The 12,512-nt window shown below is 55.4% G+C and overlaps 1 protein-coding gene across 1 annotated transcript in view; it reads right to left on the minus strand.

Annotated features, from left to right (window-relative positions):
* Positions 1-12,512, minus strand: part of SMG6 (SMG6 nonsense mediated mRNA decay factor) — a 193,929-nt gene that overhangs the window by 76,223 nt on the left and 105,194 nt on the right. The window contains exon 13 of the mRNA XM_038759125.1: positions 3,262-3,463. Coding sequence (XP_038615053.1) covers positions 3,262-3,463 — 202 coding nt within the window. The remainder of the gene's footprint in view (positions 1-3,261; positions 3,464-12,512) is intronic.

Genomic DNA, 12,512 nt, shown 5'->3' on the forward strand with positions numbered 1-12,512 from the left:
AAAACAAACCCAGCTGGCTAGGTGCCACAGCTCAGGCTGCCTCAGTTGGCCACACCCAAAGGGGCCCACCAGGGTCACTGGCCTTGCTGGAGTCTCAGGGTGCCCTAGTCAGGCTCACTGCCCAGCCCCGCTTTGCCAGGATCCCAGAGGGACGGACAATGGAAATCTCAGCCTACGACGGCTTTGCCAAGCGGCCCAGTGAGAAGGGAAAGGGTTCCTGCCTCCTTCAGGTGGGCAAGAACCCAGGGGTGGGCAAGCATGAGAAGGGATCGTGAATCTATCTACCCGCTCCCTTATTTAGAATCTGTCACCCGAGGACCTATTTTTGTGAGTGGAGGCTACCTCTCTCGGATGCATCTGCCTTCTGTGAGGCCTGTCAATCATGAAGCGGAGGTGAGGGTGCGTCCCGACCACAGGCCAAGAGGTGGGGGAGGGGGAGGGGGAGGAGGGGAGGGCTCTGGGCTACATTCTGCTCTCTGGCCAGATCACACCACTTGGCCATTTGACATTTAAGCCTAGTAGGGTGGTGGGGAGATGTGGGTTCTGATGGCGACGGGGCGGGCTTGGATTTGTCATGGTAGTTGCTGGCCTGCTCCTTCACTGCCCAGATCTGAAACCCACCGACCACAGTAGCCAACCTCCAAAACCACCCTTCAGAGTTAGCCACCCCTCAGGCACATGATCCGGAGGTGGTGGGGGGCAGCAGGGGGTGGTGTTTAGGGATCACTGTCCCGGGCGTGTTTACTCTGCTTTTCGACTAACTCCTCCTCAAAATATACCCCCGCCTTTCCAAACTCATAAAAACCCCGAGTCCCAGCCATCAACCCCTACTGAGCGTGAGAAAGGCTGGGCCGGGGAAGAAGGGGAAACGATTCCATAATCGGGCCGAACTTTCTCTCAGAAGCTTTCCATCGGAAGGCCATGGGTGGGAGCTCCTGCCCAGTTGCTGCCTCTGTCTCCTCTCTGCGGCAAAAGCGCCTCCATGTAGTCCCTCCCCTCCGGACAACACACAAGAGATCTCCCAGGCTTGTACTGGTCAGGAGAGATCATTTTTGGGAGCTCCTATGACCCTATGCCCACTTCTATTAAAAGCCTGTCAGTCAATGGGTCCACAGGTTAAGGGTTCTGGGGCATACAGAAGCAGGGTTTTCCCAGCTCGGCTTAACCTGACCTGGATTCTGGTCCTGGTCAATCTGCCCCAAACTGAGTCTAGCCTGGGTCCAAGCGGGCCCAGAAGGGAGCCCCTATGGTACTTCTTGGCAGGGGGAGGGGGCCCTCGCCCAAATGTAGCCCTTCCCACCAGTCACCATACCACATGGTTGCCCACCCAGGCCCAACTGAGGCAGAGCCCTGCCTGGGTGGCAATCTATGGCCTGGCCTGGCCAAGCCGACCCCCAGGACCACAGCTTCCAGCCAAAGCCCCTGCTGCACTCAAGTGGAGGTGGACTTGAGTAGAACCAATAAGCAGTGTGGCCTAGTAGAGAAAGCACGGGGCTAGGAGTAAGAAGGACTTGGGTTCTAATCTCTACTCTGCCAACTGCTTGCTGTGTGACCTTGGCGAGTCACTTCACTTCCCTCCGCCACAGCTTCCTCAACGATAAAATGGAGATACCTGTTCTCCCTCCTACTAAGACTCTGAGCGCCATGTGGGACAGGGGCTGGGTCCTACCTAATTAACTTGTACCTACCTCACTTAGGACAGTGTTTGATATATAGTAAGCGCTTAACAAGTATTGTTAAGAAAAGACAGAAGAGGTCTTCAGTCTTTCTTCTGCGTGATGCTCCCATAGCCATGCGGTCTTTTCACGCAGAGAGTTACTTGTCCCAGTGAGTTTAGAGCTACAGCAGTCCCCCCCGACCAGCACGGCCATCATGAAGAGCCTCAAATGTCCAGTGGGGTCCCTGCTGCCCCAAGGGTGGTGTCTTGGCATGGTGGGCACTGGAAAGGACTGAAAGGGGAAGGTGAGGAGACATAGGTGCCAGGCTAATCATCCCAAGACCCTGGAGAAAGGCAGAGGCTGGGCCCAGCCTGAACCACTAAACAAGGAAGCAGCGGTGGGAACAGAGGAGCACATGAGCTCGGCCTAAACTTTGACTAGGTTCTGGCTCTCAAGGACAGGCATGGCCCCTGCGCTCCATTTTATAGGAGAGACAGCGACTTGCTGAAAAATCCTATCATTGAAAATTCCTTGTGTCCCTTGAAAAAGAATGGAGCATCATTTTGCCGGCCTCCTTATTTTCTTTTCCTCAAGTCTAGCCTACCCCCGATGCTCCATGGGGCCATCAATGGGACACACCTTAACAGCAGTCCTGGCCCTAGTCAAGCGTTTCTGAGGCAGAGAGATGGCCTCTTGGGAAGGCATCTTCTGACTCCCGGGAAAGAGCCTCCCACCCCAAGGGCTCGTTACTCCCTCGGGGAACCGTCCCATCCCAGGATATCTTCTCCCCTCCCTGGGAGTCCGGCAGCGGGTCCTCCCTCTTCCCCCATATTCCATATGCAGCGTAGGCAGGGTGGGGGTGGGGGGGACACAGGAGGGTCGCTTTCCTCCACCTGCGGCCGGGAGCGGCCTATCAGAGAACCGTAAAGCCCCACGATCCCCACCACGTCGACAAGGGAGCGGCTTTTGTTGTTTTATCAACAAGCGGCCAAGGAGAAGTACAGGTTAAAATATGGACCTTAAAGGAAGGAAAACAGAAACTGGGCAGTGGGGAATGCTTCATATTCCTAAAAGCCTTTTGTACGTTAACACATGGTGTCTGCTTCTCTCTAGTCACCTATTTATCACTCTCCTCTTTAGAGAAGGGAGAAAGTCCTGGCTGCTTTCCTAGTACCGAGTTTTGTGGCCGGGGGGTTGAGGGGGGAGGTTGGGACTGGGAGGGGAGAAGGAGGAGGGCGCTTTAAGCATGATGCAAACCATTTGGAGCTGAGTGAGAGCGCTGCCAACACAAGCTGCACTATTTAAACAAGTGAGGAAATGATCGTATATACAACATGCCAGCGAGCACACACACACCACACACACACACACACACACACACACACACACACACACACACACTCTCTCCAAAGGAAGTCGACAGGATTTTTTTTCATGACACAGAGCTGGATGTCAGCGGCTAAAAGGTCGATATTTTCCCTTAACACCCTCCTCAATGACTTAATCGTGTTCCGCTTGCACAGAAAACTTCCCAAGAATAAAAAAAAGTCCAGAGAATTAAGAGGAGGGGCGGAGGGGGACGGGCGCTTGGCCTGGTGCTGACCTTGTCCGAGGTTTTCTCCACGTAGCAGGGGTCCTGGGGGGCGGCCAGCAAGGGGACGAAGCCCGAGAGGAGTCGATCCTCTTCCAGGATCAGGAGGGTGAGGTCATCGTCCGGGTCCTTGTACAATGGCACCTCCGACTGATTCACCGCGGTCAGTATGTTACAGAAATCGGCCAGCGTCGCCCACACGTCCACGGTCACCCTGGGAGAAACGGGAGAAGCGGGGAATGAGTGGCTCTGAGGGGGGATGAGTTGGGCATTCTCCGCACCCACAAGCAGGGAGGGAATTTCTGCAAACCTCCTCTGCCACTGGCATCTGCCAGGAAACCTTGCGGAGCGAGCCAGGGCTTTCGATCCAAAACCGAGCCCATGGCAGCAATCTGGGTGTGTTTCCATCCACTCGGAGCTAAAATTGATTAGGGGCCCTTCTAATCCCCACCAGAGGCGGGGGAAGGGGGAAGGAATTTAAAGGACCCGTTGCCTAACGTGGGCCCTGCCGGTCCTGTCTCTCCAGACACTGCCTGGGACGGTCCCCGGGCTGCTTCAGACCTGTGGTGCCTGAGGCAATTCTCAGGATCTCCCCGCTCCTGCCCTGCCAAGGACATGTCACCCAGACACGTCACCCCGGCGCCTGGCTCACCACTCGCCCCTGCCCCCGGGACGGCCGCGGAGGAGGGGGCTCGGACCCAGAGGGAGAAAGCCACATGCTCTCTTTCTCCCCAGCCCTCTTCCAGAATCTCTTCCTCCTTCCAAGCCGGATGAATGCCGCTCATTCCTGGCTCGTCAGGATCTTCCCAGAATGTGGAGGCAGAGGCTCCCGGCAAAAACCGCCTCAGATTTGCACTAGCGCTCGGGCTCGCCCTGGTTGCGGTGGCTCTTTCTTCCCTTTCTCCAACCCATGCTCCAAATGGCCAGATCTGTGCCGCCACGCCCGACCTGACTTGGCAACGAAGCCAAAAGGGAGCCCCGGAAACAGTTGGATTCACCTCAGGGCAGGCTCTATCTAGGGCCGGGTCGTGGAAGTGGGGATGGAAACGGGGGCGGCGTGATGACACCTAAGGGGTTCATCCCGACACCTGGCAAACCCCTAAGGCTCAGGTTTTTGCTTCAGCACCCACTAGGGCATCGCAAGCTTCCTTGCCATCTCCGCAGCAGCCCATTAACCTGGGGCCCGGCCCTGAGAGTCAAACCGGGGCCAGGAGCGGGCTCGGGCAGGGCTGTGGATTCAGTTTCTCCTCCACCTTGGGCGGCCACCCAGCTGAGGCTTCCGGGAAGGGCAGTAACCCGGAGAGTCCAAAGACGAGAGATTTCCACGCCAACAGGGCGGGGTGGGGGGAAGGAAGAACGGGGAAAGCACTATAATGAGAGATTTTACAATTAGTCCACGAGATGGAGTGGCATCGGGCGAAGAGAACCAGAATTACTCTCCCCCAGGGAAACCTCCTATACTCAGACCCCACCTGCTAGGCGGAGGCCCCTCAGGCCCGAGAGGAGCCGGGGCCGAGCTGGACGGGACCGCCCGGCGGGACGAGCCAAACAACCGACAGCGGGGGGCAAGAGGAAACCGGGGAGGGCGTGGGGTCCTCTGAGCCGCTCCAGGTGGACGGAGCCCACACCGGTTTATTTACCGGAATCACGCTACCGGGAAGACGCAGTGAGACGAAACATCTTGTTTTCGAGGGTGTCCGGGGAACCGGGCAGAACACGGCACCATCAATCACGTGACGGCACACGGTCAACACGCATGTACCGCAAGGAGCCTTTCGCCTCGCGCACCCCGGGGCGGGCCGACGCGTACGTTGGAGGCTAGGTGCACCGGTGGGGGAGGGCGCTCTCCTCTCCACAGACACCGGCAACCGGACTCATTCACAAAGCTCCATCTTTTGGCTCGGTCGGGTTTGGCTGTCAGAAATGTTTAAATATGGAAAAAAATAAACAGTTGCAACACGTTTCTGTGCAGAGATCTGTCCGAGCCCCTTTGTGATGTAATGGGAAACGCGGCGTTTGGGCTACCAGCTGTAGAATAAACAGAGCTTTGAGGGTTAAAAGGAACTGAACTTTCCACGACCCCTATCTGCAGAGAAGAAAATAATAAGAGGAATGATGCACTGCCCCACAGCTCAGATAGTTTATCCTCCGGCCCGGCTGCAGAGACAAGCACCGGATGTGATAGGGCTGCTCAGGGCCGCCTCCGAGGTTAGCTCTGCCCATGGGAGACCCACGGGGGCTCGGAGGCTCTTCCAGTCCCCCGGCCCCCCTCCCCCGGTGCCCCGTGGGCGGCTCGGGCCTGTGGCCCGAGTCCGGTCACACAGCCCCGGTGAGGCCCGGCCAGCAGGCACCGCTCGGCCACAGACCCGCAATTCGGAAAGCAAACAAACAGGAAAGACGACAGTGCGGGGAAAGAAGGTGAAAAGTCTCCCCAGCTGAACTCCAGGCCTAGGCAGCAGCAAGGCGGGTTAGGGGAGGGGGCCGCAGGGCGATGCCATGGCCCGGCCCGCTCTTGTGAGCGCTGGTGGGCATGGGTTGGAAGCAGTTCTCCGTTCGGGGGATGTAGCGGGACATCAAAGGTTGGCTTGGCCGAAGATCCATCCCCATCTGCCACCATCTTGGCCCCAAGAGGCGGAATCTCGTGGCCCCTTTAGGTTCCAGTTTTTACCACACTCTGGTCCCCCCTGGATCCACCCAGAGATTGCTGGTTCTTGCCTGGGCGCCCGGCCCGGGTCTGCCTTTTGCCCTTAACCAAAGCCTCAGGACTCCCACCAGAGATTCTCAGCTAAGTACTACTGATTGACGAGTTCACCCCACAGAGGGAGGGGAGGACGATCGGCTAGAGCCTCGTGCCTCGCCTTGAAAAGAGCAAGCAGGCGGAAGATGGTGAAGGCTGGGCTGGGATGGGAATCCAAAAAAAGATACCTTTGGAGAAGGCGACAGAGTGCCTGCCTTCCGTGATTCAATCTGGCCTAGGGAGCAATTCATAAATGGGACCTCGAGTAGCTGTCTGCAATGGTCTGCACCACTGGATGTCCAAATTTAGATGCCGGCTTCTCACCTGCTGTGTGACCACCAGTCCCTTAGCCACCCTAAGCCCCCAGAGCCTTTCGACGGGCTGCAGCAGGACCGATCACTCGATCAATCGAATCAGAGTAGACCGGACAAGGTAGGACTAGGGCAGCGAAAGATGAGCCTTCTTAGGCCAAAGCCTTTGGGTTTAGTGAGAAGGAAGGCCCACGAACGGGACAAGCTTGGAACCTAGGCACCCCCAACTGGCTCTCCTCCAAACATGCCTTTGGGTTGCAGAGGTCGGCTCTGTGGGTGGTCAGATGGTTTCTCGCCTGAGCCAAGACACTGAGTGACCCGACTGCTTGTCCCCGCAGAACACACCACACACCCGGCCAGAGCAGCCTCTTGGATGGGGCCAGGAGAGGCCAGTGCTCCCAGATCTCGGCTCGGGGGAGCGGGGGAGAGGCCGGCGTCTGTTAGCTTGAGGCGTGTCCTCAAAACCAGGGCTCACTCACCTCCCCACAGACACACATTCACTTAGTCCACCAGGACAGGAAAAAAATAAGAGTTAATTTACTTTTTATTGCCTCAGAATTCCAGGGTTTAATGTAGCTGTCAGTTTGAGTGCGGTGCAGCTGCTGGCCGATACAATGCAGCCCAGCCCAGGTGATTGGGGAAACACATTTCACGCAAATGGACCAACACACACACACACACACACACACACACACACACACACACACACACACACACACACACACACACACACACACACTCTCTCTCTCTCTCTCTCTTTCTCTCTCTCTCTCTCTCTCTCTCTCTTTCCCCCTTGGCCGGCTGTATGGGAGATATTGACTTGGGGGCTGGGGTTATTAACCCTTTGGGATAGTGACCCTCCAAACTACAATGGGAAACTCAGCCCTAGCCAGTTCAGGGAAGCTTGGACCCAAGCTGCTTAGAAGGCCACGGGATGAGGGTGTTTCTAGCTAGGGGTTTTGTTCAATCAATCATTTATTCATTCATTCAATCGTATTTCATTCAATCATATTTACTGAGTGCTTACTGGTATGCAGGGCATTGCACTAAGGGCTCGGGAGAGAATGCTATAACAATGAATAGACACATTCCCTGCCAACACCAAGCCTCAATCCATCAATGGTATTTATTGTGTGCTTACTGTGTGCAGAGCACTGTACTAGGTGCTTGGGAGAGTCCAATACAACAGAGTTAGCAGACACGATCCCCGCCCACACACGCTTACCGTCTAGGGGACAAGCTTAGGGATTAGTTTTTCCTGTGCAAAGTGCCCAGTTAGGTTAAGGTGACCCACAAGTCATCGAGTGAAAACCATCTCCTCGTAGGCGGCTTAAGACCATGAGACCAATCTACCAGCTTTGTAGGGAAGAGGTCAGCCAGGGCTGGCCACGAAGACCTCGGCCGGGGGGGGGGGTCGGCGCATGGGAAATGAAAGCACTTAAAGTCTTAGGTGCCCCACCCGGGCCTGGCCGTTCCTGCCAGCGAGGCCGAGGTAGCGCTGAGAACTCACACACCCTGCCATTTTTACTGGGGGGAGCAGGAGGACTGGTGATTAATATCAAGCACAATGACCCCATGTTACAAGCCTGCAGGGGCCTGTGGAGGTGGCCATTTCCTGTGTAATACCAGCTTGTTTAAACACTAACATTCAAACTCCACAGCTGCAGAACAAACCCGGAAAGAGTTGAGTGAGAAGAAGCCCTGCATTGTGTTTCAGACCCATGGAAGATCAGAGGAGCAGTGCAGATGGGAAATGAGTTGGGTCTTTCAGTTCCTGGGGTGAGGAGAGCTGGAAATGAGGCCGAGGTAGCACAGAAACCAGCCACCTAGAAGCCCGAGCAGGGATGGCTCCCTGGGCCAGAGCCATGAGGAGGAAAGGCCCTGGCCACTGAGAACTGCTAAATGGCCCATGTCACCCCCAAAAAATAAAAATTAAAAAAAAGGTTCTTTTACCTTGAAACCCTCTGAGCCACCTGATCAAAAGACCCAAGTCTCCTTTTGGGGCCTGGCAGTCCCTGAGATAATCTAGCTCTCTTAAGAAGACCCCCGCATCCCCAAGGTGATCAGCAGAAACCCCAAAAGGTAAGTAGCGAATAGACAGGGACAGCGTAGGATTCAAGAATCCAGGTTACGTTGGAGCACTGAGGGAGAATCATCGGAATGGTTCATTTACACTCGGCCTCATTTCAAGCCACAAGGGTATTCCTTGGGGCCAGTTTTCGGGGACCATCCTGCCCTGACAGTTCCGGGTTGGGGACGGGGAGAAGGAGGGGGAAATGGGGAGGGGAAGGAGGGGGTGGTCCATAGCCAGGCTGGGGAACAGCGGCCTCGGGCCACACCGCGCCCTCAGGGGGCGGAAGAGCGTCTCTTCCAGATGCTCGGGTTGTGTGGAAAGGAGGCGAGGGAATCGGGACATTGATTTCCTGAGCAAACATATGGCCAGGGCAGGGAGGCTAAAGGCCTCTTGGGGAAAAGGCCTTATCCTCCCTGACCTTTAAAGAACAGAACGGCTCAACTGAAGACGCCGCTCCCTTCCGAATCTCAGGAAAAGTTTCCGGGAGAGAGAGGGCCCAGACTCGGTACTAGTGGGGAAAAAAAAAAAAACCTCACCTGGCTCAGTCACCTGACCCTACTCCCAGAACCCAGCCAGACCCAAGGTGGTGGGAACGTCCTGGGAATTAGAGTGCCCCAAGGCTGAGCAAACCCACTGGCCCTAGGGACCTAGTTTCGGAATTTCCCAGATGCCCAAGGACCCTTTTCATGCCCCCAGGCTGGGGACACTCTGGCTTCCGTTCTCCTAGAGTACTAGTCCATGAAGCCTCTGTAGGGTCACTACTGTGTGTTAAAGCCATCGGGCCTGAGTGTTTGGGAAAGGGTATTCCCTACGGGGCCCCGACTTCTCGGTGGCAAGAGTGGAGGCCACGGCCTCCTCCCCAGTGTGGATTCTCACGGTTCCCGCCTCTACAAACTCTCAGCTGCAACCGCTCTGACACGTCTCCGCGGCCTAGCGCAGGGTGGACCCGAGTGACCTCGGCCCAGAGCTGGGAGGAGAGCTCTTCCTGGGTCATCTGGGCTGTACCCTGCTGGGGTCAAGCTGGAGACAGATCCCAAGGCCTCCTTCCTCGTCACAGGGTGCCCTGTGGGAAGCTGAGGGAACGCCGGGAGGGGAGAGCCCACTCTTGAGGTGGGGGAATCACATGTTCCTTGCTCAGCACTGGAAGAGGAACACCATGGTGCCAGGCTGGGGGACGCCCAGCCCAGGGGACTCCCGGCCCGGAGTCAAGGAGGCTAGTGGCGGAGCCAGGGCAGCACGAGGGCTTCCTTCAGCCTTCACCACTTCCTTTGGGGAAGTGCAGATTGGGTACTGTTTCTTGACCCTCTGCGTGCCCCCCCCCTCAGTCAGCGTCCTGAAGGGGGCTTATCAGACTTGGACTCGGCGCTTAATAGCTGCCCCACAGGGAAAACCTTAACCTCTTAATAACTGTCAGGGAGAAGCCTTTCTTCAAAGCCCTCTTCCTTGACCTTTGGGTGCCATGCCAAGAGCAATTACGAGTCTCGAGATCGGAGACCCCAACCCAAAAAAATTTATTTCCCCCAACAGCTGCTGCATCACGACAGAATGTTGTTCTGGGTGTGTATCTGCTGCCACCTCTTTTTTTTTTTAATGGTACATGTTAAAATGCTATGTGTCGAGCACTGTCCTAAGCGCTGGGATAGAACCAGGTTCATCGGGTTGGAGGCAGTCCCAGTCCCACTTGGGACTCACAATCTAAGGAGGGAGGGAAAACAGGGATTGAATCACCATTTTACAGAGGACTGAATTGAGGCACCGAGGAGTGAAGTGACCTGTCCAAGGTCACACAAGAGTCAACCAGCAGAGCAGGGATTAGAACACGGGTCCTCTGACTCCCGGGACCGGGTTCTTTCCACTAAGCCGCACTGCTCCTCCGGGGCTAATACCCCCTCCGCTAGCCCCTCTGGCTAGTAAGTTCCCCACACACCTTTACCAGAACTGCTCTTCCAAACTGCAGGAAAACCATGGAACAGCAGTGAGCTCTGGAATTTCTGATGGTTTTCTTTCTTTCTTTTTTTTTTTTTGTTAAATTTGAAGGGGACTTGAATCCAACAGTGTGATAAATGCATCCGAGCTACAATTAGGAAGATATATAGCATCAGAACGCGAAGGTCTGGGCAGCCTGGTGAAACGCGGGCTCTCCAGAGCCCCAGCTATGTTTCCCATTATGTAACCCTGGTCATGGGCAGACAGCCAGACTCCAAATGAAAAAGAGACTCTGGCTTGGCACCGGTTCTATTTTCCTATCCTCATTCGGGGTCAGCGCAGTGTCATACAGCTGCAGAGAAAGCTCTGGGGATTAAACCTGGGAAAGACTCCAAGACCAGGACCTGGGTTCAAGTACCAGCTGAAAGCAATAAACCAACTGCCACAGCTGGGCTGAGTTTGGACGTTCTCAAAGTCCCCTGACTCTTTCACTTACTGAGAACCAGAGATCAAGATGACAAGAGGATTCTGCCTGGCCAGAGGCTGAGGGGGCAAGTCGGGTTGGCCTGCTGGCCTGGCCCACTCCCTCCAAAGGTCCTGGGATGCTTCGGCTGCTTGCCCTGAACCCGTGGAACCCTCTGCTCCATCCCCGTGGACCGTCACTTTGACAGCTTCCAGCCTTTTCGCTTGGTGATGGGGCACTTCTGGCCACTCCCTGGAAGAGGCCCTATGAAGGAGCAGCCTGGCCTAGAGGAAAGCGCCTGGGCCCAAGAGTCGGAGGACGTGAGTCCTAGTCCCAGCTCCGCCACTTGCCCGCTGGGACTTTGGGTGACTCACTTCACTTCACTGGGCCTCAGTTTCCTCATCTGTAAAATGGGGATTCAATCCCTGTTCTCCCTCCTACTTAGACTGTGAGCCCCACGGGGGACAGGGACTGGGTCCGACGTGATTTCCTTGAATCTACCCCAGCGCTTAGAACAGTGTTTGACAAACACCATCAATTAAGCAAATAAATAAATTGTGGTATTTGTTAAGCTCTTACCTTGTACCAAGCAATGTTCTAAGCGCTGGAGTAGATGCAAGGTAATCGGATTGGACACGGTTCCTGTCCCAGAAGGGGTGGACGGTCTTAATCCCCATTTTACAGATGAGGGAACTGAGGCACAGAGAAGTGAAGTGACTTGCCCTAAGTCACCCAGCAGACACGTGCCAGAGACGGGATTAGAATCCACACCCCATGACTCCAGGCATGTGCTCTTTCCACTAGGCCACACTGCTTCTATTATTATGATGATTATCATTATTAATAATAATAAGGGGGACAAGGTAGAGCAGGGGCAATCATTCCACAGAATTCCCTGCCTCTCCCATCTATGCTGGTGTATCTCCAAATGGTGCATGTTAAAGGACAAATGAGTCTTTCTGCCTTGGAATGCGGCTGGAAATGCACCCGCACCTTGCTCACTCCTTAAGGTCCCCTGATAACCAGCGCTTAGAACAGTGCTTTGCACATAGTAAGCGCTTTACAAATGCCATCATCATCATCATAACTCTTCTTCTGGGGGAGGAGCATTCACTGGAGTCAGTGGACAATGATGCCACCCTGTTTGGGATGAGAACAGTGGCTGAGGACACTGATCTTTGGGAGTCCAACCAGCTTCTGTAGTTCTCCAGGACTAATGGGGTCCAGGCAGAAAGGAGGGTGCTCCGAAATGTCTGCCTACTCCCCTAGATGGGGGTGGTGGAGGGGGAGAGGAAGGAAGGTGGATCAGAGGTAAGAAGGCACGCCAAGGAAGGCTTGAGTGTGAGTGTGGAGGGGTGCCGAGATGAATGATGAGGTCACAGGTGTCCAGTGTACCCCAAGAGAAGGATGAAAGAGCAGGAAGGGAGCCAAATGGATTTCGGGTTCTACCACCTGGAGGATACTGGGGGGGGGGGGGGGGGGATATGTGTGTGAGAGAGAGAGAGTGTGTGTGTGTGTGTGTGTGTGTGTGTGTGTGTGTGTGTTTTGGGGGGAGGGTGCATGGCGGGGAGAAGAGAGGAACAGCCAGTACCCAGTCAAGACAAAGACATATGCACCAAAGTGCTAGGGGGTCTCGAGGAGGCCTTGGGGCTTCGACAACCCCCTCTCCATTGCCTCATCTACCTCTGCAACCCTAAAAAACCCGCACCAAGCTTGTGGTGGACAGTGAGCAGGAATCCAGAAAATGGGCAA

This window comes from Tachyglossus aculeatus, chromosome 17 (genome assembly GCF_015852505.1).
Source record: "Tachyglossus aculeatus isolate mTacAcu1 chromosome 17, mTacAcu1.pri, whole genome shotgun sequence".
NCBI classification, from domain to species: domain Eukaryota; kingdom Metazoa; phylum Chordata; class Mammalia; order Monotremata; family Tachyglossidae; genus Tachyglossus; species Tachyglossus aculeatus.